Here is a 27,704-nt window from a genome sequence, read left to right as displayed (position 1 = left end):
TTAATATTTTTTATTTTGAATTTGAAAAAACTTACTTTTTTTTCTTCTTCGCAATCCCTAACTGTCTTGCTTGCGTCTTCCCGCCAATATATGGAGGAAAAGCCGAGTGATTTTCATGTGAATCTGATCGTCTATTGAAGCTCAGACTCTCTCGCGATCCCAATATTTCACGATAAGGTTTCATTTCTTTTCATCTTCTCCAGGATGATCAAATTTAGGGTTTATATTTTCTTATTTCTTATGATTCATGCATGAATGATACATCATTATTGTTTCTCTTCTTGCGTATCTTTCTTTCTTCATTTTTAAGGTATGACTGGGAGAAACCGTACTAATCGCCATTCATTCGACCATCGGCGGCCTGGCCCTTATCACGCCCAAGGACGTTTGGTACGAGGCCCTCCTCCTCCTCATCCTCCTGAAATGTTGGAGGAAAAGCTCCAAGTGCAGCATCTCGAAATTCGCCGGCTATTGGCCGACAACACAAGGCTCACTGACAATAGAGTCTCTCTGCAACAGGAGCTTGAAGCTGCTAGGGAGGAACTTCATAGGATGAATATTTTAATTTCAAATCTTTGTGCTGATCTGGATATGCGTTCCAAGGACCTGATAGAAAAGACTTTGAAAATGGAATCCGAACTTCGAGCCACTGAACCACTCAAATCCGAGGCTACGCAACTACGTTCCGAACTAACGATGTTGAGCACCAATCGGCAGGATCTTAATGACCAAGTTCAGAGTCTCTCAAAAGATGTTGCCAAGTTGAAAGCTGATAATCAACAGATTCCAATTTTAAAGTCCGAGAATGATGGAATGCGACAACATCTCATCCATGCTAGGTACTTACCTCCCTCCCACTCTGCTAAATGAGAAGCTCGAGTATCAATCTAGGCTCTATTCTAAGTTCTAACTAGGATAATTTCCTATTTAGGGCTGCCATTGACTATGAAAAGAAGGTAAATGTTGAGTTGACGGAACAAAGGAAGGCGATGGAGACGAACCTAGTATATGTGATACGTGAAGTTGAAAAGCTACGAGCAGAACTTGCAAATGTTGATGTTGGACCATGGGCTTCTGGTGCATCATATGGTTACTCCTCAGAATTTTATATTTATGTCATTATGTTGCTTGGATTGCAGATTTGTATCAATTTGTTTTGGAACTCACTTGAAAGCAGTTGCATTTAAGGCTTATACATGCATGAATTTAAGGATGATTTGTTGCTGAAAGTTAGAGTTCTCTTGTCTCTCTGTCAGCACACACACTTGTAGCTAGATGCCTAGTATAGCGATAGAATTCATCAATCAGTGTTCAGACTTCAAGGAGATCAAATATTAAGAAAACACGTACTCTTCCAAACTACAGCTTTGATGTGGGTCTGTGTAACAATAATCCTAGTCATTGATATTTAACATCCTCTTCCTGTCTCTCACATTTAAAAATCACACAGTAAAAGCCAGAGTTTTACCCATAGTGATGTAGAAAACATGCATATTCATCTGTATGAGAATGCCAATTGTGAGTATGTTTCAAGAGGCCCACTTATCATGCATTTTTTAAATAAATAAAATAAAATCTGGAGAAGTGATATAACAAGACATGTCCATCATTTTACTGTAAGAGAGTACCTCTTTGCACGCATGATTGTCAGTTAAATATAAGATTGGATTGTTGCTTTCATATTTAACGTTTCCAATAAGCAAGTAAATAATCTAGTGGGGTTTTGATGTCTAAAATTTATCTATCTTCTGCTCATTTGTCCAATCTGATGGGATTATAATCTGGTCAAAGAAATAATGCTTTGAGTTAATTGCTTTTGATTTCGTATCTCTACTCGTGTCAGACTCTATTTTGGAAACTATTGATTCAATTTTATTCATCTCAATCGTATTTGTAACTCATTTTAGAAACAAATGTATCAAGTTTTATCTATAACCATCTTTTTCCTAGTTTTTTTTGCTTGTTTATGTTTTGAGTAGCAACATTGCATCTCTATTTTGAGATCCTAATGCAATAATAGATTGGATAGATATAAGTACTTGCTTTACATATTATACATATACATGTGCTAGAAAGATATGATTGTATGAGAAGTGAAATGTTGATGTAAATTAGAAATTCTAATGGCATGACATTGAGCTTTTGTTTGTCTGCCTTCAAAAACTCCCAAGTTAGTTGGCCCATACTCCATTATTTCTTTAACATGCAAGCAGTTCATTTGTTTTCTTCAATTTGTTATTATATATTTTGGGTTATGCTATTCATTTAAATTATTTTGGCCGAAGGTGTGGCATATGGGATGAAGTTCAATAGCCTCAATGGTGGATTTTCAGCTCCTTATGGCTATCCATATGGAGTCCATATGGTACGTCTTAAGAAATCCATGCAAAAGTTTTGTTTTGAAATTGGACAATTTTGTATTATTCTTTAGTGTTCTTATGCAGTTATGCTTCTATATATATCCCAGGCTGCTGCTGACCCGGGTCCATCATATGGGCTGGGTCATCCAGGACAGGACATGAAAAAGGAATAAATCGCCATTGAGAGCTTGGCAATCGAACCAAAAGTGGAAGGCATTCTGCTAAAGCTCTTGGCTATCCTCCATATATGTTGATTAGAAGCTTTTAAATTTGTGTATGTGCGTATTATTCTAGTTACTTTTAATTGGATATTGTTTGCTATGGAAATTAACAAACATCGAGGAGTCTAGTTTTTCTCTCTCATTATTGGCTAGTTTCTTCTGTACCTTAGATGAAACCCATATTCTTGTTTGCTTCTGGTGTATAGATATGGACTCATTGATATAGTTCTGTGGGTTGATATGTTCTGGGAATTGCCTACCTGAACATGAATTAAGATAGATTTCATACTCACTTTATCAGCAATTGTGAAGGTTGATCTTGGGTGAAGTTCTAAGTTGGATAGAGAAAATATTATATGGATGTTGAGATTTAATGTATGGAGGATGTATTGGTAAAGCAGGTCTGAACAAATGTACTGGAGGAGTTAGACTGGATGAGTTCTTTTTAACAGTTCTGGTTATGGATGAGCTCTACTGAGGTTGCTCATCAAAAGGATTAGTCACCATATTGTAAATACAACTCATGTATTTGGTAGTCATAGCTGATCTGAACGTTCAATTATTTGAAAGTTTGAGAATACTTTTTTCCTTGTTTGCCTCCTATACTAGTTATTAGTTTTGAATATTTTAGACTGTCACCAGCTGGAAAAGATTTTCTCACTGGCTTGTTTTTTCAGCAGCGGATTGGTTATATGAATTTTCTACCATTGGATGACCAAATATGGAATTTATCTGTAAAATGATTCTTAAGGTTTCTAGTTAAACTTGTCATCATTGGTTTCCTTTTAACATTTTTAGTTGTATCTTGTTGGTTCCTGGTATTGTGATTAATCAATGGGATGTATCTATGAGACTAAGTTGGCTTTGAATACTGAAGTTCATAGCTTTAGAGGATGCAATCTTATCTGCATCATCTATGTTACTGACTGGTATTTACCTATTTATTTGAGTGGATAATAAAGACTGGTTGCACCTATTTTTTCTATCTTGTTCAACCACCTCCTGCAATTACCAATTGCATTCCTGTAAATACATTATTTTTTATTGGGACCCATGTTTTGCATATATCCTGGATGTTGTGGACAGATGACCTGGTATGAAGTCATGTGGGAAAAACTTGCTATAGGTTGTAGTCAATGGGCTGGTAGCTCTTGGGGTTGGCTCTACGTTTTTATTTGCACTCTACCTTTCTTCTGGTCCTTTAGAAGGTTGGAGTCTTGTTCAGATATGTTTCTTTTTTGATATTAGTATATTCATCAGCTGAAGTGCCTATCCGGCTGGTCTAAGCCTTGCTATAAGGGAAACTGCTGCAAAACAATTTGAGCTTCCCATCTTTCCACAACAAGTAAATGGAACTTATTTATGATGTAGAATATTAAGAATGTTGGGAGTGCATGTGGACCACCTAGAATCCTTGGACACCTTTCATGTGAAATTGGAGATGTGGATGACACTCTGCTGGATAACTTGATCAGATCAGTGTATTCTGATCGCTCTTTTTTTTTTTTCTACTGGAACTCTTTTGCTTCTGTCCATGCATTCTGCATAGTTCTGTAGCTTTATTCCAATTGAAAGCTTTTTGAAGCATCTTCATGCATCAACATGTGACTTCAGAAGAGAAGATGGCCAGCATAACCTGTGACAAAGAGGTGACTTCTTAAGCAAACTATTTAGGCAAGTATCTGTTTTTGATGGATTCAGTGACCCTGGTATATTTTTCTGTTTAAAAAGATGTCACTGTGATTGTTCTTTGCTAGAAACTTCTTTTGTGTCCTCAATTTCCACATCATTTATATTAATGAAGTAATGCCCATTTAGGTTTTTTCTTCTAGGAGGGCCCTATACTATTATGACATGTTATTTTAGTATAGATCTCATAAGCTAGTCAACACAAGCTTATATTCTCCTCAAGCCTTTCCTTGCCAAATACTTACGCCAGTTTATAATCAAGTCACGACGTCCCTAGATGAAGTTGACATTATAGGTCTCTAGAAGTTCTAGTGATATCCTGCAAGTTGGTTATGATATGATGGTTTGCTTGTGCATTCTCATGAATAGACTTGTATTATTAGCTTTAAGTGGCAAGCAAGCATGAAATATTAAGGATTGCTGGTGAGTTGCTATCTCCAATTAATGGTTGATTGATCACGAGTCCCATGCTTCTTCTACCGTGGGTCTTTAGGAGTGAATTTTGCACAGGGTGAAAATCTTTTCGGTGGTGCTCAAGTGACCTGGGAATTTAGATGGCTGATTTGTTGTTTGTTAGTATGAGAAATAAGTTGGTAGAAGGGGGGTCTTGTTAGGGTATGATTCACAGGCAGGCTTTAGATGCTTGGTGCAAAATTGATATGAATTTCCACATGCGTCTGAACGAAGATAAATGCAATTGAATACTCGAGTTTTGCAGAATTTGTATATAACTGCAAACTTGCTACTGGACAATTAATGTTACCATAGTTAGCATAGTTCTATAGCTCCTCTAAATGACTGGAAAGGCGAAGCAGAGTTTTGGATTGAATTGAATTGAATGCTTAGTGGGTGGACCATACATAAGTTGGGAGCTGTGTAAGCTAGTTTATTGACTTAATAACTTGTTCTAGATTTATGATATCTTTCAGTACTGGCTAAGACACACGTACAACTTCATTTTGATAGAGGGTGCAGGGATTTGCTATTCATTTTGGCTAAGAGACACATGCACAATTTTATGACATCTTTTAGTATTAGCTAAGACTCAGATTTCTCCATCTTTTCATTGACAGTTAACATTAGTATATTAGAACTGATAAGATGTAGATTAGATTCTGTTGTACTTAAGGGTGGATCAAACTAATTAGTGAGTATGTAGTCCTTTGGATTTTATAATTTTGGCAATGAGCATGTTAACCTATACAGAACCATCGTATTTTAGCATTTTGAAGCTGTTGTGGGCTCCATTCGACACGCAACCTTGAGTCATATGCTGCATGTAGTATAGAGAATAACAAGATGATTTAAATGGAGTTATCTTCTTATGAACACCATTTTTATCTCCTGCAATGTATTGTAGCAAGCATACAAGTTTTTCATTTTCAAGACCTAACTATACCATCAAGTATGCCTTTAATTTCAATATCATGATGGTGCACTAATATTATTATTGTTTCAAATGTGGTGTGCAGAAGTGTCCAAGCTGACTGGGAGATGGAATTTAAAAGTTTAACAGAACATGACAAGCCATAGAGTGTGAAACAAGTATGTGTTGTTTTCCTCATGCAAATCCATGTTTTTTTTGAAATTATTATGTTGTTTTTTTATTCTTTCAATGCATCTTAAGTTTTTTTAATAAAAAATATTTTTTTTAAAAAGAAATTATTTTTTTTCTATAAATTATTATTATTATTATTGTTGAATGATGGTAAGCTATTATTATTACATCTTAAAAAATTGAGCAGTAACAAACAAACTAGTTGATTTTGTTGATTCGGACTGCTAGTCTGGATAAACATAGAAGTAGACCCAACAACATTTAGTGCCCGAGAAATGAATGAAGCGAGATAGAGAGATTTGAGGAGCAAAGAAGCACAACGGCGTCGATAGGTTTAGGCTTATTATTGTATCTTTCTTTGCAGCTTCATTTTGTTTTAGTAGGAGGACAAATTGCGGCGGCGGCGGCGGCGGCGGCGGCTATGTGAAGAAGAAGAAGAAGATGCACCTATCTTCTATACAATCGGCCGATATACTTGGATTACAAACTCACCCATCTCGCACCTATCTTCTATACAATTCCTCCGTGATTTCACCTAAACATGTCCTCTCACTGTCCAATTTCAGCTGTATTTCCTGGGTTCATAAAGATTCTGGCGCCAAAGCAACCTCTTTCTTTAGTCGAGCATCAGCAAATCGTCTCAAGGTATAATCATATATTGTTGATCTTATTAATTTCCATTTGTTTGATTTACCCACTTCTCAAGCTCTCTTTTGAGAGAATATGTTAGCGTTAGGATCAAATCTTTTGTGATGTCTGATTGTCATGATTCTCCGAATTCAGATCCTTATTATTATTAGCTTTATCTGTTGTTCCAATTTGACATTGGAAAGATGCAAGATTGTCATCAGGGGACTTCAAGTTTCCATGATATAATTGTTTCTCATCAGGATCAAGTTGAATTCTTCACCATAATTTTTCCTCATACCAATAGGAAAATGCTCTGGGTTTCAGGTTAATGCAGTTGGAACTGAGAGTGATGTGCCAAAATGGTGGGAAAAGAAGTCTGGACCTAACATGATTGATATCAATTCTACACAAGAGTTTGTAGACGCCTTGAGTAAAGCTGGAGATAGATTGGTGATTGTTGACTTCTATGGCACCTGGTGCGCCTCTTGTCGAGCAATGTTTCCAAAGGTGGGTTACATCGTTTACCTATTTGAATCAGAATAATTGTTTCGTTCTTCTTCTCCCTTACCTGTTGTTTTATTTTTCAAATAGCTGTGCAAAATTGCTCAACTGCATCCAGAAATTTTGTTTCTGAAAGTGAACTTTGACGAGAACAAGCCCTTGTGCAAGAGTTTGAACATAAAGGTGCTTCCATATTTCCATTTCTATCGTGGAGCTGATAGGCTGGTAGAATCCTTTTCTTGCTCACTTGCCAAGGTTTGTATGTAGGATATATAATAATATCTAATCACCCATTCTTTGGAGAAAGATAATGAACATTTTTCCTAATGAATTTTGGATGATTGTTATTTCAATTATTGAACAGTTTCAGAAAATGAAGGATGCCATTGCAACTCATAACTGTGTGAAGTTGACTTCCGAAGTTGATGACAAGCCATCAGAGCCTACTACATCTGTATGATATTTCTACTCAGCTCGGTTCAGCTCGGTTCGGATCGGTGAATTCTTTCTTCTTTTACTATTCTTGCTTGTGTGATTATTGCACCTTAAGAGATAGTTTCATTTACATATGATGATCCAAAATCAGAAATTAGGGATTGAAGAGGAATTTAGGGTTGAGGTTACATTTATATATCTTCACACCTTTGACTATATAGTGACATTGAATATTAACCAATACATTTAAGCAAGCAAAAATCCTCCTCCAGCAGTTTTTTATTCCGCCTCAGTAACCTTGATTAGAGATCATCCATTTTTAAAGGTTTCAAGTTCATCATCTGTTTCAAGTTCTTGCTTGCATCTGTTTTTATTCTATTTGATCCAATAAATGGATCACAACCTAAAAAAGAGTCAGAAATTTTGATATGGTAAAATGTAGTCATGAGTCATGATCCTTGCTTTTTTTACCTCCCTTATCTTCCAACTGTAAATAAATTTATAAATGTGTCTAAAGTCTTAATTTCAAATTTATTGACGATTTTAGTTTAAATTTAGATCTAGAAATTTAATTTGGAAACGCAAAATCGGATGTTATAAGTTCATTCCATGCCGGGTCAGAACGGTATTGGGTTTTAAGTCTGGTCTTTTAGGATTAGAGGGAACCTTCTCGCTATACTCCCTTGGTCTAGCCTAGGTAAAGAAAAAGAGTCGAAAGGTCACGCATTTTTAATACCTCTTTCACCTTTGGAAGACCCTGCCTTATATGTCACAGGCTCATTGGGCCGTGACATATATCACCGGATCTCGATTTTTCATATATAAATGTAACAAATGTATCTCCTTTGTAAATAATTTATCAAACTTTTGATCTCTCCTTTGGAAGCCCATAAATACTTTAACATCTACCTTGGAGTCTGCAAGAGCTGAAAGAAAGTGGGTTTGGGTTTGGTCAAAAACAAATAAATTAATTTAGTTAAATATTAATTTTTTAAATATCTTATTTAAATATTGATTTAGATGAAATCATTTTTTTAAAATAATAATTTTAATAATATTTATTTGTTCAAATTCGATTTAATTTTTCGTTCTAGCTCCACTATTTTCCAATCATGACAAAATTTATGTCAAAGTTATTATTTTTATTTAATGTTGCACTCAATTTATTATTTAGATTTTTGAATGGGAACTGTAACAAGATAAGTGTTTAGAATAATCTCATGTCAGGTAATTTCTCAGATGGAGATTACTGTGAACAATGTTTTCAATTCGAAATGGTTTAGAAATTTCTAACTGGGTCAATCAATTATAGAGTTCTTTTAAAAAAGAAGTAGCTTTTAGCACAAAAACAAGGACAATGCTTCTATTTGAAAACGACAAATAATGTCCTTGATATTTCATCTTATTTTACGGTCTATTATATATATATATATATTAAAATAAGTCATAATCAACGTGGCCTGTTACGTTGTCCTCCCGTCTTGAAACACATATTTGGGTCTTGAAACGTTCATTTCGAGTCTTGAAAAATAAATTTCGAAACTAGAATTTATTTATTTTGTCTCGAAATAAGTATTTTCAGGACATTTTTAATTTTCTTTCTCCTACCCACGTGCATTTTAGGATCCGAAATAAGCGTTTCGGAACATTTTTAAATTTTCTCTCTTTTACCCAAGTGCATTTCGGGACCTAAAATAAGTGTTTCGAAATATTTTGTATTTTTTCACTCTTATCCACCTGTATTACAGAACATTTTTTATTTTTCTCTCTCTTACTCATATGCATCTCTTACTCATATGCCATGGTAGCTTGATTTGTGAATTTGTTTCTCACATTCTCACTAATTTTTTTTTTATATATCATAACTTACATTGTTTTTATCTTAATTGTTATAAAAACACACGCAACAATCTTTTTACAAACTAGTACCTATATATACACTTACACAGAAAGTCATCGAAATTATAAAGAAATATCCATCAATATTTTATACATAAAAAGTCTTTTTTAATAATTATATTTAAATAAGATACAATTATTTATCTAAGTTTAAATAACAACAATAATTAAATTGAAAATTCTGTTAACAAATTTTTATCATATATCATGTCTTCCATTAACTCTTAAGATTCATTTAATTAAATTATGAACCTATCAATTTGTCATTGAAGTCGGTAAGGGAGTATATATATTTTTTTTCTTATTTTCATGTTTTATGACTTTTATATTTTTAAATGTCAATTTTGTCTTAAACAATTTTTATTATCTTATAATATACATAGTTCATAAAAAAAAATTAATTTTGTAATAGAAGAAATTGAATGAATTTTGTAATTTTTATATTTTTTTTATAGATTAATTAAATTGTATCAGGATTTATGTAATAAATAAAAATAGTTGATCTAATTTTAATTTTATAATTTACATAGCGTTCCTTGTTAATAGAAGCCAATAGTAAGATGACACGTCATCACACAACAGATTATCTCGAGATACGAAAAACACTAGACAACTTTATTGCGCAAATCACCCATCCCCACATTACTTTATGTGGTCACGTCCACACCCAATCCTTTCCCCACGTTCGGGCAGTTGAACCTGTCGGCTCTCCTCCCTTCACAAGGGTAATAAATCCCCAACAGTGGCCCCCCATCGTATATCCTATGACCCATCTCATCTTATCCCTTCATCATCTCAATCCTCCTCTTCTTACTTACATTGAATTGAATTGATCATATCATTAATTCTCTACAGTCCAAAAAAAAAAAAAACTTATAGAGAGAGAGAGAGAAAGATGACGAATTACGGCACTATTCCGACGTCTTCTTCTCCGGCGGGTGGTCAGAATCTGGAATACATATCTCGAGCAAAGCAAAGGATTAAGGAAGGACTCGACGATCGACGTCCATGGAAGGAATTTTTCGATTACCATTCGATCCGTATTCCCTCCAACGTCAACGATGCAATCGGAAGGATCAAAACCAACATAGCTTATTTCCGTATGAACTACGCTATTACAGTTCTTGTTATCCTCTTTCTCAGTCTTTTATGGCATCCAATCTCTCTTATTGTCTTCACTGTCCTCATGGCTGTCTGGATGTTCCTCTATTTCCTTCGAGATGAACCGCTTGCGCTTTTTAATCGTACTATTGATGATTGGTGGGTACTTGTGGCTCTCTCAATCGTCACGATTGTGCTTTTATTGTTGACTAATGCCACATCAAACATATTGATTTCTCTGGCGATTGGGTTTGTCGTGGTTGTGGTTCATGCTGTTGTTAGGAATACTGAGAATTTGTTTTTGGATGATGATGATGAACAGGGTGCAGGAACTGCTCATTTCTTGACTAGAAAATAGCCTTCTTCTTCTTCTTCTTCTGGTTGAGTATGTTTAGTTGAAAATGGTCATATCATAATTCTTTGCTATTTATTTATAATGTGTTTGATTGATTGTTTGTTTGTAATGTTGTGTTATGTTTGTTGATTGAGTGAGTGTCATTAATTGTTCAATTATATCTACATTTTGTTGTGTTATCCATTCATATTCATGTTTGTGTGTCTTCTTTGAAAAGATTTAACACTTTTTTTCATATATAACTTTATATTGAAGATTGTTGGAAGACCCATTATTAATCATGTGATCTCAGCTGGACCATCCACTTTCTTTTTTGTTCAATTAAGGTGTGTGTTCTTTAATGTTTTTGATTTTGGAGAAAATAAGGAAATTTACAGACAGACACAGACATTACTAATAACCTTTCCTTGTATGGAATAATGCATTTTGTTAAGTATCAAAATGTGTTCAAATACAGATACAGACTTGTTGTTGTTGTTACTCTGTACAAGAACCTTGTTTCCATATAAGTGGAGGGAAAAAGAAGCTTCACTTGTAGTCCTCCTCCTCGTCGTTATCATCCCTGTATGATACGATCCTCCTGCCAATTTCCATTTGCCATGGCTTTTGCAGCTTCCCACTGAAACCCCCTTCCATCGTCGCTGCTGCATCGTCGTCTAGTCTAACTCTTCCACTTAGACTTCCTACATCCATACGACCCGAATCCATAATTCCATCCCCCTCCAGTATACGTAGCACCTTTATCAAACAGACCAAACCCATAAGTTTCAAGTTATATATTATATGAGCAAAGATCAAATGAAAATGTATAAATTACCTGTGACATTCGAGGCCTGGATTGTGGATCACGTCTTATGCATAAAGATGCAGCATGTAACATGTAATACACCTCTTGTTCGTCGTAGTTATTGACCAGACACGGGTCCACTAGTTCATCAATAGCGTATTCTTCCAACAATGGCCGGGCCTGTCAAAGGACGGGTAAGTAAAGTAAGGTGTGAATTTCATTCTTCTTGATAATTAAAGTATATATATGTATACCCATTCAGTGAGGCATTGCTGACCCCTTGGCCTGTTAATATCCACAGCTTTCCTTCCTGTGACTAGCTCCACTAAAACCACTCCAAAAGAATATACGTCCGCTTTCTCTGTAATCTGTCCACTTTGTGTATATTCTGGAGCCAAATAACTGCATTTCAAAAAAATACATTCATTTCAAGATTTACTGCACCAAAACCGCCTAAACTAGCCGTTATAGGGGAAAGTGCATACCCAAATGTTCCTATAACTCTGGTCTCCACTGCTGTATCACCGTCGGGTTGCCATCTTGCCAAGCCAAAATCCCCAACCTACATGATTCAGAATAAGAACAGGGGGCAGTTTCTTGAATTCCTCAAAAAAATTATTGCGAATGAAATTGCATACCAGTGGTTCGAAATCATGAGTAATAAGGATGTTGTTTGGCCTCATATCTCGATGGACAATGCACCCGACTCTGCATTCCTCGTGAAGATACCGCAATCCACGGGCTGCTCCAACTGCAATTTTTTGACGTGCAGACCACCCAAATGGTTCTCGTTGACGACCTATTTATACATACACCAGTTAGATTAAAAGGAGTAACATGCAATTAATTTTGAGGAATTACCATATAAATGAGAATCCAATGATCCATTGCATATGTACTCGTAAACCAACAACCGTCTTCCTTCCTCGATGCAAAACCCAATTAACATGACGACATTTCTATGTTGAGCGCAACTGAGCACTTCAACTTCTGCGCAAAATTCTTGATCACCTTGAGAACTAGCCAATTTATGCTGCTTAACAGCAACCACCTGACCACTTGGTAATATACCCCTATGCACATTACCATATCCTCCTTCTGCCAGGAAATTATCTCGAGAAAATCCTCCTGTAGCCAACTCGAGCTCCGCATACGTAAACCATCTTGGAGGCTTTCCAAATAAGGGTGCCTTGTGCTGGCATACGGAACACAGTGGAGGAGGCTCAAGTGGAGTATTTATAGAGAGGTAGGTTGTGTTTCTCATGTTTCCATTGCTGCTCATATTTGTATCAGTTCGAAAAGAAGCTGGCCTAGAATCAGCATCATGTTCTAGTTTCGAGAACTTCTCCAATAGGGTTTTAGTCGTCACGTTATGAAAGGACTCGTGATGGGCAGAAGCCAGAATACTTGCCATCCATGGCTGATGATGATACCTTTGACTTAAGTTTTCGCTCTCAGTCTCAGTCTCTGTCTCTGAATCATCTTCTTCAAAGTCTTGAATGTGTTTACTAGTTCTTGAAGCTTCTACCTCCTCCTCCTCTATCTTTAAGTGACCACCACTGCTTATTTCGAGTACAGAGAAAGGTGAAGTCCCTGGATCTGAGCTTGAAACTGAGGATGTCCCGGCCTCAGTGGCTGTAAATAACTCTGGACTACTAACTGGAGTAACAGCAGGGCATCGAATGGAATCCATATCCTGATCATTTTCCTTTTCCTTTTCCTTCTTGGGCTGTTGCAGCTGCTGTTGCTGCTTATTATTATCATCTAGATTAGATGATAGTGACATACAGGCTGCTTTAGATTCGTTTGATCGCGTGCCAACCAAATTCAGTCTCAAAACTTTCGGCTGAGAATGCTTCTTCATAGTGGCGATATTGCACTGCAGCTCTTCAACGCAACGCTTCTCCTCCTGCTTTAAATGTCTGAAGAAGAACAACACAAGCTTTGTCATAAATTGCAAGTCGAAATTAATATATGTAAAAAAAGATTGATTACTTGTCTAATATGACCCAATTAGCTTGTTCTTTCTTGGCTTCAGCTGCAACAACTCCACAAGGTGATCCAGAAACAATCTTTATCTTCACATTTATCTGAAACAGAATAGTTTTATCAGCAGAGATGAAGACAAAGTTGGTTGGTTCACTTCATGGCTTTCATTACCTTGTTAGGATTGTAAACATCATGAAGCTGAAGGATCATTTGGGAACAGGTATCTGTAAGATCGTCTTTCTGATCAGAGGCCGTCCCAGTATGAGACCTTTTGTTGCCATTGGCACAATCTCCAGGTAATCTAGGAAAGCCCCATAGCCTCTTACCCGAATTTTGACTAGGCACGACGACAAGGAGTGTAATGCAGTCTCCTGGCTGGACAACATGAGTCAGAGCCCAAATAAGGGCAGTTTTAGGAATCTCCTTGGAAGCCTTAACGGCGACAACAGCCTTCTCCACCATATCTATCTAGGTGTGTTCTTTCTTTCTTTCTTTCTTTCTACAAATCTTTATATGAAAGAAGATTCAAAGGCTAGGAATCATGAATATGTCTACTACTCCAAGTCCACTAACTATTGGGTTCTGAGTGGTGAAGAAAAAGATTGTAAGAAACAGTTCTTCCTGTGATTTCGATGTTAGATTCCCATAAGGGGATAGTGGCCTTCAAATGAGGTCAGGGAAGTTCACCATTTTGTTCAGTAAATTTCCCTTTAGAGAACTGTTTTGCACATGCTTTCAGGGAAAAAAAGGACAGCATCTCCGAAAAAGAGTGAAATCAAATGGCAGGCAGGCAGGCAGAGTCAAACAAACAGCATTCATCTATCTACCAAAACCAAAATGCATGAGCTGTCTTTCTTTCAGATCCAAAATTATCTGTACATCAACATCAGAAAGGACGCGACATCAAAGTGAAGTCCATCATCAACTTCAGTGTAAAACCCTCACGAGTCATCAGTTACCTACCTACCTGCAAGAAGCCGATGATGATTATTATTCAATCTGAATTTGTAAAGAAGAATATGCAAAGGAGAATACTAGTGCCGAAATTGATAATAATAATAATAATATGCCCTGATAGATAGATAGATAACAATGAAGTAGCGCCATCAATGATAATTACTCGAATCTGGAGCATAATATTAATAAGCACTACTGATCATCCTCCTTCCTTCCAAATACCTTAAGATTTATAGTGTGAGAATATCGATATCTCATGGATGACATTATTAAATATGCAAAAGTAAATTGTTTCTTACAGAAGAAATAATGCAGCTCTCTATGTATCTATCTTCCTTCAATGGAGAAGAAGAAGAAGGCGAACAAGGCGGACGAGACCTTTAAGACGCCATTAATGGCGGTATAGAAATTCATCAGACGACGTCGTTCGATGTTGTTACTGGCTGCCTGGTCTGCCTCCCAAAGCATTTTTCGAAGTTTAAAATGGAGAAAAAGCAGCCAGCCAAAATACATTAATTACTAGTACTCTTCTGCACTAAAGTATGTGATTTCAAATTTTGAACTCCTCTTGTTTTATTATTATTTTCTAACTATTTAAATATATATATATGCTTCACTTTTATCTACACAAGTTCTAAGGTCAATTTTTTCCGCCTCTTATCAATTTTTTTTAATTGAAGAGTGTCTTGTTTTTCTTTCCATCACTCATATTTTAGTTGATGTTACGTTTTGTTTTGTTCGGTATCTTATTTAGTTGGATATTTTTTTCGTTTCGAATTTTTTTAGTCCGAATAATACTCTCAATCGTTTGTGAGTCGTTTGTTACTCGTACCCTTCAATTGTGTTGATGATTTTTTTAGAGTCTGTGTGCGTCCTCTTTTTAGTAACAAAGAAGGTGAAATAATTGGATCTGAAGTTATTTTTCATTTTTTCAATAAAAAATCGATGAACTCTTATATGTATCATCCCATGATTTGTATACATTTCTCATTATTTCGGTCATATAAGTAGATGGTATATTTTCATTTGACATGACATTTTTTGACGTTTTTTACTAACCCACGGATAAGATATTTTTAACTGACGCTCATAATATTTGGTAAGATTCTTCCAATACCGTTTTATTGTTTCGTTCGACATACTCTACTTTAACACTTATCATTCAGGAACTCAAATGAGTTCGTTTTTAAATTATTATCAACAAATTATATGATTGTTTGGATCTAATTTTATTTTTATAAATTGTTTATACAATTTAATTTTGTAGATATTATCTTGTAATCTTGTATTATTTACTAATTATTTTTTTTATATGTAACTTTGATTTTAATTTATTAAGAATTAATTTCTTATTAAAAAAGATATGATTCCCAATGGTATTTTTGTAAGGATGTAAATAATTTTTATAGGTAGATTTATGAAACTAATCAAATATTATTATATTATTTCATTATTGTTTTTATTTATCAAAATTATATCACATCATTATTAATTAAAATACTAAAATATCATGTATTTTAAATTATTATTATATATTTAATACCTTTAAATTTTAATAAAATAAAATCTCCACTTGTCTCAAATTCATTTTGAAATTATTTAAATAATAAAAAGTAAATCCGAACAATGCCAGTTTTCTTTGAGAAAAACACTCAAATTACAAAAATATAAATTTGTGTAACACATTTTGAACCTTATTGTATCTGTCTGGCATTATGGCCGTTAGCACATTTTTGAATTAAACACTTTTAATTGTGGGTGATTTGATTAGCAAAGAAAAAACAAAATAAAATATTTTTTTTAAAAAAAAGGAAAGGAGAAGGAATGATTCACATGAATTTCTGGTCAGAATAATTGCCAATCTTTTCATGCCTTTAAATCAAATTTTGAAGTGATAATAATAAAGCAATCATGCTTGCTTTATGTTTTGACTTATTATTATTATTATAAGAGATTGTTATTTTAACCTATATATTCATTTATTACAAAACTAATAATAGTCCAATAACAAATAGTTATATAAAATTGGTAATCTCTAAATTCACTTATCAAAAGAAACAACCACATTGTATTATGGTAGATTTAGAGTGAAATTTAAATTAGAAAAAAAGAAAAAAAAAGAAAAGAGAGACATAAAGTGAAAAGACAAGAGATGAAAAAATCCAATAAAATGAGATTCAAAACAGACCTCAAAATAAAATAAGGTCAAAGCTTGTCTGGTCTGATTTATAATATATAGCTATAAACGTTAAATGTTTATAGTATCTATTATTACTTTAGATTTTTATTTTATTTTTTATTTATTGAACAATGATTATTCTACTATTTATAAAATATAAATATTTTTGAAAAAAAATAAAAGAAATGTCACAATTGTTTTTTTGTTATATTCGAACATAAATGAAAAAATAATTTTGATTTATCAATTTTTTAAATTGAACACTCTTAAAACATTCTACACTTTTAATTGACAAAATGTGATTCATTAGGGAGAGTATCATATTTATTATTAAATTTATATAATAAAGTTTTGTCTTAATGATTTTAAATGATATTAACTTATTATAAACACATCTTATTATAAACGATCTTATTATAAACGTGATATTTATAAATAAATAAATACAATATTTATGTCACTAATTTAATTATCAAATTCGAACGTATTTTCCTGTTAGGTAAAAAGTAACAACTAAACATGCAAAGTTATAAGACGTTTAATATATAAGAATCAAAACAATCTATTCCTTGATAGTTTAGAGGAAATGCAAATTTGTGTGGAAAGAAGATATTGTAATGATGATAGAAAACAATAATTATATATTAATTGGCTTTCATCAAATTTTAGGTAGTGGATGTCATCATCTACTTACTTTACAGCCTTCTTTTATTTTATTTTCCTTAAAAATTTCCATTTCAATGTTTTGTTTATTTACAATTTATGACTAAATTAGTCTCAAAATATTAATATATATATTTTTACATAGTTAATATTGAGAGCCATATTAGAGCCAATAAAATATAAAAATATAAAAAGTTTATTCTTAACAATATATATGTGTATTTCATTTTGGTAAAATAACATGTGAATCCTTAATTTTAACTTTTAAGGTAATGAATGATTTATTGATATATTTAGGTGTCTAGATTAGGGCTGTAAATGAGTCAAGCTACTCGTGAGCCGCTCGATCAAAACTCGGCTTGAGCTTGACTTTGACCGAGCTCGAGCCGGCTCGTTTAAAATTCGAGTCGAGTTCGAGCTCATATAATGCTTGCTCGATGGCTTGTCGAGCTTTTTCGAGCCTAAGTATATAATATATTATTTTTTTAATTTAATATTAAAACTCAAATAAAATATTTTTTCCCTCTCTTTCTCTTCAAAACTCATATAAAGACCCACAATCCATAAGTAAAACCCTAATTTCTAACATATCCACGACTCTTCATCTAACCTAACCTATTCTTCTTCATATAATCTCGCCTCTTCTTTCATTCTCATCTAACCTAATCTTTTTCATTTAATCGTCTCTTCTTTCATTCTTCCTTCATTTTCTCTTCTTTCATTCTTAATTTTTTCTTCATTCATTTTTCACCATTTCTTTAGCTCTTAATCTCTTATTATTCTTTAGTCTTCGCATATTTTTCTCTTCATCTATTCATTTTCTTCTTTTTTTCGTCTTCACATCGATTTCATTCAGAAGAGAAATTTATTTTCACTTTTATAATAACTATTGTTTTTGCTTTTTATTTAACTTTGATTTTTTTTACCTTAAAGAAATCCAGCAACAAAGAAAGGAAAAAACTATTTTATTGGTGAACTCAGTGGTAAGGTAAGTGTTGTTCATCTTTTTTCATGTATTAAAAGAAATTTATGTTTATATATCTTTTTTTATGTATTAGGATAAACTTAGACTTAGATTATTCTATACATAGGTTGGATGAATATATAGAATAACACTGATTATTCTATATATAAGCTGGATGAATATATAGAATAACACGGATTGGTTATAAAAAAAGACTGATTATAAAAAAAGGCTGGAAATAATTTTTTTAATAAATTATATATAATAAAAGTATATTATATATAATATTGAAAGAGATAAATAAGACTTAATATATTATATACAATAAAAATAATATTAAGATACAATAATTAGTTTATTATAAAAAGAAATAAAAATAGTTAATATTTTATTTATAATAAAAGTATATTATACTTTATATTGAAAAGAGATAAAAAAAAAAGTTAATATATTATATATAATAAAAATAAATATTATGAATATAATAATTAGTATTTGCGGATAAAAATAGTTAATATATTATATATAAAAAATGTTTATTATATATAATATTGAAAGAGATAAAAAAAATGTTAATATATTTTATATAATAAAAGTATAATATAAGGAGAAAAAAAAGTTAATATATTTATTATATATAATACGGAGAGAAAAAAAAAGAATATATATATATATTATATATAAGAGAAATGATGAGGAGTGTTAGAGTGAGGAAATTTGGTGGGGGAATTTGGTGAGGGAATGACGTGCCATCATCATTGGTTGGAAAATGTAAAAGTGGGAGGAAAGAGAGAAAAGAGAGAAATTATTTGATTTTTTCATCGAATAAGATTATGCCACGTCATTCCCTGACCAAATTCCCTCACCAAATTCCCTCACTTTATCACTCCTCATCATTTCTCTTATATATAATATATATATTCTTTTTTTTTCTCTCCGTATTATATATAATAAATATATTAACTTTTTTTTCTCCTTATATTATACTTTTATTATATAAAATATATTAACATTTCTTTTATCTCTTTCAATATTATATATAATAAACATGATTAAGTGAGGAAATTTGGTAAAGGAATTTGGTCAGGGAATGACGTGGCATAATCTTATTCGATGAAAAAATCAAATAATTTCTTTCTTTTCTCTCTTTCCTCCCACTTTTACATTTTCCAATCAATGAAGGTGATGGCACGTCATTCCCTCACTAAATTCCCTCACCAAATTCCCTCACTCTATCACTCCTCTATATAATATGTTTAGAGAAAAAATAATTTATAAGATTAATAATATATATTATAATATATAAAAAATAAAAATAAATTGCTGTTATAAATTAGATTCTTCCTATAATTCAAATATATATAATAATTAATATCTAAGAGTAAGAAAACTAAAGTAAGTTTTCATTATTAAATTCTTATATTCTTATGTTACATACATATCCATGGTTACAGTATCTACTTCTTAACGTAAGTTAAATTTTAGTTATTTGTTTTAAAATTTATTTTTTATATTAATTATTTTTAAGATTAAACATTTCATATTATTCCATATATACAAGTAGTTGTAAGTGTGCTATAATTGAAGAACCTGAGTTAAAAAGATTAATATATTGAATGTTCAAACAATTTTTATAGTTTTGTACTTTAATTTTTGAATTTTATGTTTTAAAATTTTGATTAGTAATGGTGATTTAATAATGTTTTGAATTATTATGTTTTAGAATTTTGAATAGTTATGATTGTTTCATATTTTAATTTTAAAATATCATGTTTTAAATTATTAATATGTATGAAAGTTTGATATTTTAATTTTATAAATAAATTTGGTTCGAGCTCGAATCGAGTTCGAGTTCGAGCTTGAATCGAGTTCGAGCTCGAATTTGAGCTTGAAAATTATATTTTTGTTCAAGCTTCCGAGTCGAGCCGAGTTTGTAGGTAATATAGTCGAGTCGAACTCGAGCTCAAGTTTATAAGCTCGTTCGAACTCGAGTACGAGTCGAGCTAATAAATACTTAATCGAGTCGAGTTCGAGCTTCAACAAGCTTGAGCTCGGCTCGGCTCATTTGCAGCCCTAGTCTAGATACCTAATTCAAAGCATTCTTGTATATTTATTTAATATAAAATGATGATTAATTTTAAATTGTTCAAATTATTAGGTCGAATGAATGGTGTGGTTAATTTGAATAATATGCGAAAATAAATAAATATTTATATCGCTTAGTTTGCAAATTAAACTGCCCTCAAAATTTGGAGTATTTTATTAAAAAAAAAATATATGATTAAAAATGATATATATATATATATATATATATATATATATATATTTAAATTTTATAATAAAAATAAAATTTTGATTTGATCATTTTTTATAATATTATACTACATTTGTAAAATATTTTAATTAAAGGAGGTGAATACTAGTACCTCTATTTGGTTTCGTGTCACCTGGGGCGGAAAAAATACCCAACAAAGCACGGCGCTGTCTGCATCCAAACTAAGTCTTAAAAATTTTTCCAAAATATTATTTCCCAGTTAATTCATAAATTTCATTAATAAATAAAAATTGAATAGATAAAATCAAACAAAATTTATAAATAAATCAAAAATGAATTAAAATAAAATTTGATCTAAACAATTAAATTATAATAATTAATTTGTTAATTGTTTAAACAATGATTTGAGAAAAAATAATTAATAAATTAAATATATTTAATGGTGTTAATTGTTATCATAACCCTCAAATTTATTGTTATCTACTTATTAACAATTTCAAAACAATTTCTAATATTGTTATGCAGGAATGACAATAAGTTAAAAAGAGAGGATCATCATGAAAGTGAGAGGAGGAGGATTTGAAATAGCCATAGAAAGAAGAGTCCGTGCATGTAATAACTTTTATGATTGCAGTTGTATTCATCTTACAAATCAAATTGTCATTGTAAGATTAAAGATGTCACACAATAGTTAGTGGATATAATTAACAACATAACACAAGCACAAAACATTAATGCAACTAAGATATGTCTTATCTAAGACCATTAACACAAATAAATTTTTAAATAATGCCCTCCAAAAAAAATCCTCACAAAGACAACCTTTAAAACACCCCATTCAGAAGGGACACCTCATGTAGATAGAAGATTAGCTACAAATGTTGGACAAATCTCTCTAAATGCATATGGTGGAAAAGAAACATCACCTGCCCTGCGTAGATTGAAGAAGGAATTAATACCACCGGCAGAGGTTGGAAAAGAATACCTCTTGAATTAGTGGATAGAATTTTCGAGAAGAGCAAAACCAAAACTCGAAATAGCCATATCAGACAACACTCTAAGAGTAAGATTCAAATGCTACCATTGGCTCTCGCTCTCAGTATTTGACAACTTTTTAAGAAGCAGGTCTTCACTTTGAACAAGCCAAAATAAGTAAAGAAAAAAAATACTTGTGGACTTAATATTTACAACTAATTTGGACTTAATGTAACATTTCTAAACTCTTAATAGTCATTATAAGGTTTTCTTATAACTCTCAATATAATGTTTTCTTAATTTTTTTTCCAATGATACATTATCAGTGACCACACCACCATGTTCAGAAAAATTCTGCCTACAATGCGAACTAATTTATTTGGCCATATTCTAAATGTGAAGAATAGAAAACAACACAAACGTAGAATCCAAAGAATTTTTTCACTTCAATGTCATGTAAACTCGGTCTAATTTATGTAATGTTAATTAATTTTACTTTATAATGTGATGTTAATTTGCAGATTCTACACAATGAGCATAGTTTTCATGAATACACACTTAAAAAAAATAAAAATTATTTAATATATCACCTAAGAACTTAGAGACTACTTGCATTATAAATAACATCTCCAATATTTTATTTTAAAGTTACCAAATATGATATCTTAGTGAACACAAGAGTTTGCATATCTTTTCTACATCTACTTGACAAACAAATAATTTCAAATAATTGACAACATTCCATTACCAAATAATCTCCTAGTTATATTATTTTCTTGCCAAACATCTAATTTGGCAATAAAGGCTTAGAATTTTTATCTCTAAGTTAGTCCATAAAGTTTAACAGTACTCTATCTAGCACTAAATATGGGCTTTTAGAGATTTTTGTTTTTTTAATATGTCAATGAATGACTATTATTTTTCATTTATACAAAAATAGTTATTGACATGATTGGCTGATAGATTAATTATAGTCTAAAACCAGTAACTCTAAATTAATTGCAAATTAGTTCAAAAGAGTTAATTAAAATGGTTCAGGACATTAATGCTAAACATGACTGACTGTTAAATAATAAATAACCTTTAACACAAAACATCATGTTAAGATGTAGAGTAATCTCATATGTTTGCCTCGATTCAATGTAAAGATATAAGAGACAAAAACAATAAATTACCTCAATCCTCACATTGACCATATATTTATATAATAATAATAATAGCAGAAAGGGTACGTACCTTCTACACTCTCTTTCAAGCTAAGATATTTACGCCAATTAAGGAACAGCCCTAACAAAATGCAACCATCAAGATGAATTAATAAATTTGTTAGAACCAATAAATAAATCTATTTTGATTAGATAGCAATTTAAAGATAAAAGTTCGTAAAGCAAGTCTTGAGGCATATGCTAAGAGGAGAATGAGTTCATGAAAGAAAGAACTGGAATAATGTAAAAAAAGAATAATATATATCCGTGTGGACAATAACAAATAGGCCTAATAGATAATGGTATGGTAAGTAGCTCGAGTGGAAAGAGTTTGGACTTGAGAGGGTTTAGGGTTGAACCCACAAAATTCCATTATTCAACAAGTCAAACATGAAGATAATTAATTCACACTTTGACAAAATTAAACAGAAAGATGAAGACAATTTGAACTCACAAGGATTAATAGATAATTTTTTTTGAAAACATATATATATATAATGAACAATTTCTTCTTTATTTATGATTATGAGAATATATGGATAAGCATCAGTAATTAATGCTACATCATTATAACAAGGAGCAAAGTAAGTTAAATATTCCTTGAAAAAGAGAATTATACAGGTGGTACTCAAAATATTATAAGTGAAAACTAAATCAGCCTTCCCTGCTTTTCTAATCCTAGAAAGAAACATGTAATGAAGTTAAATTTACCATCCAAAACAAAGTAAAAAGTAACACCAAGCAATCGAAGATCAGAGAAAAACAAAATCAAAATGCAAGAGTTCAAGCGGTCTTCTAACATTTCTGAAGTTCGCTCGCATCAGGATGGGGGACCGCGTGATCTAATTTTCAAGAAAACACATGTATCTAATTTATGCATCTCGACTTCTTGATCTTGCGAGTGGAAGGAAGACCGATTGGTTTTGCCCGCGAGCCGCGACGATGACGACGACAAATCGAGAGAGAAATTGGGGGAAATTGAGAGCATCTCTTCTCCAACTGATACCCAAACTCAAAATCAAACCACATTCTTTTTCCAACCAATATCTAAAAGCAAACCCAAAACGTGTTTTTACTATTTATAATAATATTTAAAATTGATAATAATGCTAAAAAATATATTATAATAGTATTCAGAAAAATTATAATAATGTTAAAAAAAATATTTTTAAGTTTATGTATTTTAATTTTTGAATTTTTGATAATTTTTTATAAATATTTTATCATAAAATTTAAAATATTAAAGTGATATTAAAATATGTTGATTTAATTTATAACATTGTAAAATATATGAGTGATATTAAAATATTATAAATGTTCAGATACGAAAGAATATTATAAGAATATTCTTTTGAATTTGAGAATGAGTTTTTTAATTGGAGAAGAATTACTGTTTGATATGACATTTACATCAAAAATAAGTTTAAAAATAAGTTTTTCGATAAGAGATAGTATAAAGAAAGACGAAAATATCGTTCTCTTGTATAAGTACAATCCCTTGTCTATTTAAAATGAATTCACCTCTAAATATATATATATATATATATATATATATATATATATATATATATATATGATAAATAAAAATTATATAAAATTATTATTTTAATTTTTTTTTTGTTAATCTTTTACTTAAAATAAACGGTATATCTATTGTATTTATAAAATAAAATAAGTTATTGTTTGTTTATGTTTAATAAAAGATTAGTTTTGTTTTGGGTATTATTTTTTAATTTTTTTTAGTAAAGTCTCTTAATAATTATTAGGGTCATTTGAACTATTTTAGTGAAAAAATAATTAAAATTATTATTTTAATATATTTTTTATTAATCTTTTACTTAAAAAAAATGTTATATCTATTGTAATTATAAAATAAAATAAAAGTTATTGTTTGTTTATGTTTGACAAAAGAATGGTGTTGTTTAGGGTATCACTTAACTATTTAGTTTTAGAAAATAATTAAAATAATTAAAATTATTATTTTAATACATTTTTTTTATTAATCTTTTACTTATAAAAAGTTATATCTATTGTAATTATAAAATAAAATAAAAGTTATTGTTTGTTTATGTTTGACAAAAGAATGGTGTTGGTTAGGGTATCACTTAAGCTATTTAGTGTTAGAAAATAATTAAAATTATTATTTTAATACATTTTTTTTAATTAATCTTTTACTTATAAAAAGTTATATCTATTGTAATTATAAAATAAAATAAAAGTTATTGTTTATGTTTAACAAAAAGATTGGTGTTGTTTTAGGTATTATTTTTTAAATTTTTTTTTTAAGGAAGAATTCTAATTTTATTATTGAACTATAACAGAATATTTACGTATATCACTGAATTAATATTTGTTTGTTCATACCCTGTAGTTGAGTTTAATGTTCATATATATCACTGTTTAATAAAAACATCAAAATTTGTTAAGTTTTCCGTTAAACAATGACACGTGTGATTAACATGTCATTTTTTTAAAAATTAATATATATTATAATTTTATTTTTATTCATCATTTTTAAATAATAAAACTTTTATATTTTCGGAGTCATTAACTAAACAATTTAGACATTTTGAGAGAAATTAACAATAATTCATTTTTTTTAATAAATATATTTTTAACATATATTTTTATTAACGGATTTTATTATTTAGAAATGTTAATAAAAATAAAATTTGAAAATATATTAATTAAAAAAAAAAGTGAATTATTGTTAATACTCCTCAAAATTATAATTTGTTTGATTAATGCCTTTAAAAATATAAATTAAGTTTTATTATTTAAAAATAGTGAATAAAAATAAATATATATATATTATATATTAATTTTAAAAAATGATATGTCAATCACATGTGTAATCATTTAACAGAAAACTTAACGAGTTTAGATGTTTTTGTCCAGCAGTGACATAGTTGAACATTAAACTCAACTATAGTAGTATGTACGAACAAAAATTAGTTCAGTGATATACGTAAATATACAAGAAACTCTAGTTCAAATAGAAGTTGTCCCTTACTTCCCAATCTGCCCTGCCCAGTCATTTATTGTGACAATAGAGCTTACGTTCTAAGAAGAAAATAAAATGTTCGCTTCTTTCCGCCTTGATAAGCAAAACTCTTTGTAAGTAAACTCTCATGGCTAGTTAGTTGAAAAGCCTGGAGATGCATTTGCTTCCGCCTTCTCTTCAACATTCATGTTGATCCAGCCGAGGTAATGGAATAGGTTCATAATAAAATTGGCATTCTTCCCTTTTTTTTCTTGTTTTTTTTAATAAAAATGGAAAAAACTGTTTTTTATTTTTATCAAATTACCCTTTATCTCTCTACATTTTTATTTAATAATTAATTTATATTAAAAAAAAGTAAGGGATAATTTTAGTATTTTAAGAGATAAATAGATGGATTATGTTGTAGTTGGGTTTTGGAATAAAAATTAAGTTTTATCTCAATAACCTATGCATTAATCAAATAAGCCCTTTAATAATTATGAACACTTAGAGCTATTTTAGTGAGAAAAATAACACTTAAATTAAAGCCCACGGTGAGGATCGAACTCACGACCTTTCGCTTACGAAGCGAACGCAATACCACTATGCTACGGAGGCTTTTTGGTCAATTATTAGGGACGACAATTATAATTCGTCTTGCAGTTTTTGTACCATTCCTTGTTTGATCAGGGATAAGACTGAGATGATATTTGTGTTTCCACCTTGATTCTCCAATTAGATATTAAAATAATAGTTTTGAAGTAATAAAAAATATTGCTCAAATTCAATTCGGATATATATAATATTAAAATTTTCATTTATATAATTTTATAAAATAATTTTTTTTTTTAAATATGGTATAACAGTGCTCCTGAGGAATTTTCATACCACGCGAAGCAAGGATGCTAGTATTTTTTTTTCAAATTAAGGCAAACGTGATAAACGCATTCCCCACTCCAATCCACCTCAAAGTCCCCAGTGATGATCGAACTCACGACTTTTCGCTTACGAAGCGAGCGCAATACCACTTTGTTACGTAGGTTGTTTGGTCAGTTATTAAGGATGACAATTATAATTCGTCTCGCAGTTTTCGATCTGAAATGTCCTGTTCCTCAGATATATATAAATTAAAATTTTTGTTTATATAATTTTTCAAACAAACTTTTAATTTTTTAAAAATATGGTATAACGGTGCTCGGGAGGAATTTTCAAACCAAACGGAGTGAGGATGGTAGTAAAAAAATTCTGAAATAGATGGAGCGGAGATGATAGTAAATTTATTTTTCAAATTAGTAGAATAAGGAAAAGATGATAAACGCGTTCCCACTTCAATCAGTAAAAAAATTCTGAATTAGACGGAGCGGAGATGGTAGTAAATTATTTTTTCAAATTAGTAGAATAAGGCAAAGATGATAAACGCATTCTTTTAGCATATGAAGCAAACACAATACCACTATGCTAAAAAATTTGAACTAGACGGTGCTTCCAAATTCGTAGAATGAGACGAAGATGAGAAACGCATTCCTCACCCTAATTCTCCTTAAAGCCCTCGGTGAGGATCAAACTCACAACCTATTACTTACTAAGCGAATGCAATACCACTATACTATGGAGGCTAGTTGGTCAATTATTTGGGATGAAAATTACAATTTGTCTCTCAGTTTTCGATTTGAATTATACCCTTAAAAGCATGTTTTTTCCCATGTTCCTATCCCCAATTCTCCAATAAGATATTAAAAAAATGATTTTGAAGTAATTAAAAAAATATTGTTCAAATCCAACTCGGATATATATTATTAAAATTTGTGTTTATATAATTTTATCAAATAACATTTAATTTTTTTCAAAATATGGTATAACGTTGCTCTAGAGAAATTTTCAAACCAAATAGAGCGAGAATGGTAGTAAAAAATTCCAAATTAAACGAAGCGGAGATGGTAACCCACTTTAAAACCCCGGTGAGGATCAAACTCACAAC

At 31.0% G+C, this 27,704-nt stretch overlaps 4 protein-coding genes and 1 non-coding gene across 7 annotated transcripts; 3 read left to right on the top strand and 2 right to left on the bottom strand.

The window, feature by feature from the left end:
- The first annotated feature begins 73 nt into the window (after positions 1–73).
- Positions 74–3,219, top strand: LOC124920541 (protein FLX-like 3). Its single transcript, XM_047461044.1, has 4 exons — positions 74–177; positions 311–839; positions 932–1,089; positions 2,286–3,219. The coding sequence occupies exons 2-4, from the start codon at positions 313–315 to the stop codon at positions 2,429–2,431; spliced, it is 831 nt and encodes a 276-aa protein (XP_047317000.1). The 5' UTR covers positions 74–177; positions 311–312; the 3' UTR covers positions 2,432–3,219.
- Positions 3,220–6,103: 2,884 nt separating this feature from the next.
- LOC124920542 (thioredoxin-like 2-1, chloroplastic) lies at positions 6,104–7,657 on the top strand. Its single transcript, XM_047461045.1, has 4 exons — positions 6,104–6,473; positions 6,783–6,965; positions 7,050–7,214; positions 7,324–7,657. Exons 1-4 carry the CDS (start codon positions 6,270–6,272, stop codon positions 7,417–7,419), a joined length of 648 nt encoding a protein of 215 aa, XP_047317001.1. The 5' UTR covers positions 6,104–6,269; the 3' UTR covers positions 7,420–7,657.
- A 2,466-nt stretch (positions 7,658–10,123) lies between these two features.
- LOC124920543 (PRA1 family protein F3-like) lies at positions 10,124–10,946 on the top strand. The gene has a single exon (XM_047461046.1). It carries the CDS (start codon positions 10,189–10,191, stop codon positions 10,750–10,752), a length of 564 nt encoding a protein of 187 aa, XP_047317002.1. The 5' UTR covers positions 10,124–10,188; the 3' UTR covers positions 10,753–10,946.
- A 193-nt stretch (positions 10,947–11,139) lies between these two features.
- Positions 11,140–14,947, bottom strand: LOC124920540 (inactive protein kinase SELMODRAFT_444075-like). 3 transcript variants are annotated; one of them, XM_047461042.1, is made up of 9 exons: positions 14,861–14,947; positions 13,697–14,492; positions 13,532–13,626; positions 12,398–13,458; positions 12,175–12,335; positions 12,022–12,098; positions 11,791–11,938; positions 11,567–11,716; positions 11,140–11,487 (listed from the first exon to the last, which is right to left on the bottom strand). In XM_047461042.1, exons 2-9 carry the CDS (start codon positions 13,985–13,987, stop codon positions 11,278–11,280), a joined length of 2,193 nt encoding a protein of 730 aa, XP_047316998.1. In that variant the 5' UTR covers positions 13,988–14,492; positions 14,861–14,947; the 3' UTR covers positions 11,140–11,277. The 3 variants fall into 3 exon arrangements, with proteins under 3 accessions (XP_047316998.1, XP_047316997.1, XP_047316999.1); XM_047461041.1 differs by lacking the exon at positions 14,861–14,947 and adding an exon at positions 14,782–14,817; XM_047461043.1 differs by lacking the exon at positions 14,861–14,947 and adding an exon at positions 14,646–14,715.
- Positions 14,948–26,272: 11,325 nt separating this feature from the next.
- TRNAT-CGU lies at positions 26,273–26,344 on the bottom strand. Its single transcript has one exon. It is a non-coding gene; the product is annotated as a tRNA-Thr (tRNA).
- Positions 26,345–27,704: the final 1,360 nt, after the last annotated feature.

This window comes from Impatiens glandulifera, chromosome 1, assembly GCF_907164915.1.
Source record: "Impatiens glandulifera chromosome 1, dImpGla2.1, whole genome shotgun sequence".
Taxonomy (NCBI): Eukaryota; Viridiplantae; Streptophyta; class Magnoliopsida; order Ericales; family Balsaminaceae; genus Impatiens; species Impatiens glandulifera.
Note: the sequence above shows the minus strand (reverse complement) of the source record. Positions and strands in the feature narration are given on the sequence as shown.

What these genes read in the sequence shown, in the direction of transcription:
- LOC124920543 (XM_047461046.1), top strand. Translation starts at nt 10,189, where the DNA reads ATGACGAATTACGGCACTATTCCGACGTCTTCTTCTCCGGCGGGTGGT.
- LOC124920541 (XM_047461044.1), top strand. Translation starts at nt 313, where the DNA reads ATGACTGGGAGAAACCGTACTAATCGCCATTCATTCGACCATCGGCGG. An exon ending in CAACATCTCATCCATGCTAG is followed by an intron (nt 840 to 931) that starts GTACTTACCTCC and finishes TTTCCTATTTAG; the next exon opens with GGCTGCCATTGACTATGAAA. An exon ending in GGCTTCTGGTGCATCATATG is followed by an intron (nt 1,090 to 2,285) that starts GTTACTCCTCAG and finishes TTTTGGCCGAAG; the next exon opens with GTGTGGCATATGGGATGAAG.
- LOC124920540 (XM_047461042.1), bottom strand. Translation starts at nt 13,987, where the DNA reads ATGGTGGAGAAGGCTGTTGTCGCCGTTAAGGCTTCCAAGGAGATTCCT. An exon ending in CTCATGATTTCGAACCACTG is followed by an intron (nt 12,099 to 12,174) that starts GTATGCAATTTC and finishes TGAATCATGTAG; the next exon opens with GTTGGGGATTTTGGCTTGGC. An exon ending in CCAGGCCTCGAATGTCACAG is followed by an intron (nt 11,488 to 11,566) that starts GTAATTTATACA and finishes TGTTTGATAAAG; the next exon opens with GTGCTACGTATACTGGAGGG.
- LOC124920542 (XM_047461045.1), top strand. Translation starts at nt 6,270, where the DNA reads ATGCACCTATCTTCTATACAATCGGCCGATATACTTGGATTACAAACT. An exon ending in CATCAGCAAATCGTCTCAAG is followed by an intron (nt 6,474 to 6,782) that starts GTATAATCATAT and finishes TCTGGGTTTCAG; the next exon opens with GTTAATGCAGTTGGAACTGA. An exon ending in TTTCTTGCTCACTTGCCAAG is followed by an intron (nt 7,215 to 7,323) that starts GTTTGTATGTAG and finishes ATTATTGAACAG; the next exon opens with TTTCAGAAAATGAAGGATGC.